This window comes from Geospiza fortis, unplaced genomic scaffold, assembly GCF_000277835.1.
Source record: "Geospiza fortis unplaced genomic scaffold, GeoFor_1.0 scaffold185, whole genome shotgun sequence".
In the NCBI taxonomy this organism is placed as follows: Eukaryota; Metazoa; Chordata; class Aves; order Passeriformes; family Thraupidae; genus Geospiza; species Geospiza fortis.
This window is the reverse complement of record NW_005054469.1, coordinates 366,648-369,977: the sequence shown is the minus strand read 5'-3', so window position 1 is coordinate 369,977 and position 3,330 is coordinate 366,648. Positions and strand designations below refer to the sequence as shown.

Genomic DNA, 3,330 nt, shown 5'->3' with positions numbered 1-3,330 from the left:
GCTAAACCTACAGTAATGAGACTGTTTTACTGATAAGAAATAATAAATATTCGAGTCCAAACATGAAACACCATCTCAAGTGCCTTCAATGCAGAGAAACCCACAACTGGTACCCCCACACAGAATGTGTTTTTTCTGGTAGGGTTCAGAGAGCATTTCCAACAGGGTGTAATTGCTTTGCATGCTTATTGAAGAGGGGGACAAGGGCAGGAGCAGGGGGATTAAAAGGAAAAAAAAATCTGTTTACAGCATTGTGCTGCTTTTCAAATGATGTTTTCTTACACGGCTCCAGGTTTAGGCACAACTACTGAGTTTCAGGCTAATGTAATACTGCTGCAAGAACTGCAGTGGAGAATCTGACTTCATGTGCTATGGCATATATTGTTGGTGGCTCTGCTACTGCATTTTACAAGGTCATTTTTCTTGGTGTGGGAACACTGTTATTCTTGGTGTGCAAGGCTTGCTATGGAAAAACTAGAAGTGAAGGGGATGAACTTCACGATGAAATATTTTCTCTCAGAATGAAAGCACAGATTGTAGAGCGTCATAAAGTATTAAAAATGTCTTCCAAAATTTATGTTCGAGCCTTCCCTTGGTTTTGGAACTATGTAAAAAGATAAAAACATACCCAAGCTGCTTGTTCCCATCTCTTAATATAGCTTCATTTGCTCTTCTTCAGAAAAGAAAGTCTGTAGTTCTTTATTTCATAAATATGCTCCAGAACAGCTTCTGGATGATAATTAAATTAGACCTTCAGCAGAAAAAATCTCCCCCTTCCCCAATTATTCTTTTTTTTTTTTTCCTGTTGGAAGAGATGGAAGGAAGGGAATAAAATCTGACTGAGAAACACAAGGCTGATTCCCTCTCATAACTCAAGACTGTGAGCTGTTTTACTACTCCAGCGTGGGCTTCCCATTTTGTGCTCATTTGCCCTGCCACAACTTAGTTCTAACAGCAGCAAGAGGAAGGAAAAAATATCTTGCTTAATTTTAGGATGGAAGGGTTTGGTTTTTTTTTCTATATTTCTTTAATCTCTCAGTCCAATTAATTGCAGGGGTTAACCCAACTGAAAGACAAAAGAAATCAAAACCTATCCTACAAAATCCTTCCTTCATTTGAAGGACCAAGGATGGGAGAAAGAGAAGCTCTTCCTTCTCTTACTGAATCAGACTTCAGATGCTTACAAGTGTTTTAGACTACTTAAATCTCCAACAATACTTTAAGATTACTAAGGATTCTTCCTGAATTCATTTTATGTAAAAAGGACCCAATTCTGACCACCTCATTTGTGCAGACAGACTGCCTAAGCCCTAACAGACCATATCCTGGGTTTGACAATTGCCAGGGACTTTTGATACAAAATTGCCATGTCGAAAGACATCTATAAACATCTTTCTTGCAAAGATTACTCCTTCCTGGATTTGCCACACTTCTTCAAGAGAAACTTCATCAAATGCAACACTGATCTACTCACTTCTCACAATCACTCCTCTCCACAGATGTACCAGGACAGAAAAACCCTGAGAGAAGTCTAAGTGTTCATTTCAACAAGTCTGAGTTTGTGCAGTATTTTCCACACTGATTCTCTCCCTGTGAGTGCAGTGCACGAGGATTTTGCATTTACTTCAGCACGTGCCATGATACAGCCCAAAACCTGCCAAAATCAGAAGATCCCAGTGCAAACTTCTCATTGAGCATCTGCCTGCTTAAGTGCAACTTTCTAAAGCCAGCAATAGAATCCCTGAAAGTTATAAAACCAGAAAATTGATAGACTTCCATCTGTTTAAACAATTGCTCTAATCAATATCCTTCCCCCCAGTAATGTTTTGTACAGACACTGTCTCTCAAATACATAACTGCAGAATCAATGGGGTTGGGAAGTATGTAAGAATTTCAACTCTACAAATGGCAAAACATTATGAAAATATGAACTGCTAAAGCTATCATGGTGCTTAAAGGCACAGAGTTTATTAAGGCAATCTGTAAAACATCACCGAACAGAAAAAATTCTTGAAGCCAACAATCTACAGGTTTTCATGAGACAGCCAACTGCAATGATAATAATCCAAGATAATTATCTGAAGATGATTTTCCTCCTGTTTTACCCTAACCTTACAAGAGTGCTCTAAAAGGAGCTCCTCAGGGAAATGGCATCACCCAGAGTTCCCATTTGCCCAGATGTTTCTCTCATTATGTTACAAGCCTGTCAAGAAAAGGCAAATTCAGGGTTATTCTAATGATAGCAAACACCTCATAAAAAACCTCTCTGAATTTACTTTTCCAGGGAACATCATTTAAAAAGGCATTCCCAGTGCCCAGGAGAAAAGAAAGCATCATTTATAAAACATTATTACCAGAAATCTTGCAGATATTAAAAAAAAAAAAACATCCTGGAATGTCAAGCTGGTGATAAAACTGCAGCGAGAGCATGGTGGGGCCTGACCCACAGTGCAGGGCTCAGCACTCCCCAGCAGGACTCCCACCAAGTCCAGCAGGAGGTTTTCTGAGTTAGGGGGGACCTGACTCCAGGCTGTGGCTGGGATGTTGAGCCTGCAGCTCTGGGGTCCCTCCCATGGCCAGTGGGTTCATTTTGGGGACCACCAGCTGGGCGTCCCACGCATCCAGTGACCAGTGCAGCCTGCACTCTCCTGACTTCTCCTTGGCTTTTATCCTCTGCTGGTGCTATGATGCTTACCCAGATGATGGATGGTTTACATAAATTTATGGTGATAATAATGATGACTTTTTTTGGTCAGTTTATTGCATGACTTGGTAGTCGATTTTATTTTACCACTTGGATGGAGGAGAAGAGAGCTGGCCAGGGCACATGCAACTGACCAGAGATTTACAAGCTTTGTCTGCGGATGTTGGTGATGCTGCACCTTTGATCACTGTCTCCAACCATTATAAATGAATGGCAACATGTGACACTGAATAAAAAGAACGACCTGCAAGAATACCGAAACAGAACAAAAAAAAGTCCTTCACCTCTATCGGACATAATACACTGGGAGAAGTCTTTCAAAAGCCTGGAATGGGCTAGCTGGGTCACAAACACTGTCCTTCACACCACAAGCACTTATGACCCTAATTTTCTTGCCTATTTCAGGACTGAATGTCAGCCCGTCTCTCGGTGCTTTCCAAGGAAAGCCATGCACTTAGTTCCAGCACTTCCCGAGACCATACACCTATCAGCTCCCCTCTCACTCTGGGGAATCCTGTGCCCCACGAAGGGAGGATGCCCTGGGTGGGACACGCCGTGCCTGACACGGCTGCTTCCATCCCTTCCCTGCCCCACAGGCTCCCCAGGTGCGCTGGCCGAACTCTGCT

General features: G+C 42.1%; 1 protein-coding gene across 1 annotated transcript in view; it reads right to left on the bottom strand.

The window, feature by feature from the left end:
- The window catches only part of ISM1 (isthmin 1), a 42,461-nt gene that overhangs the window by 37,441 nt on the left and 1,690 nt on the right, over positions 1-3,330 (bottom strand). Inside the window, exon 2 of the mRNA XM_031062828.1 lies at positions 3,208-3,325. Within this exon, the coding sequence (XP_030918688.1) occupies positions 3,208-3,325 (118 nt within the window). The remainder of the gene's footprint in view (positions 1-3,207; positions 3,326-3,330) is intronic.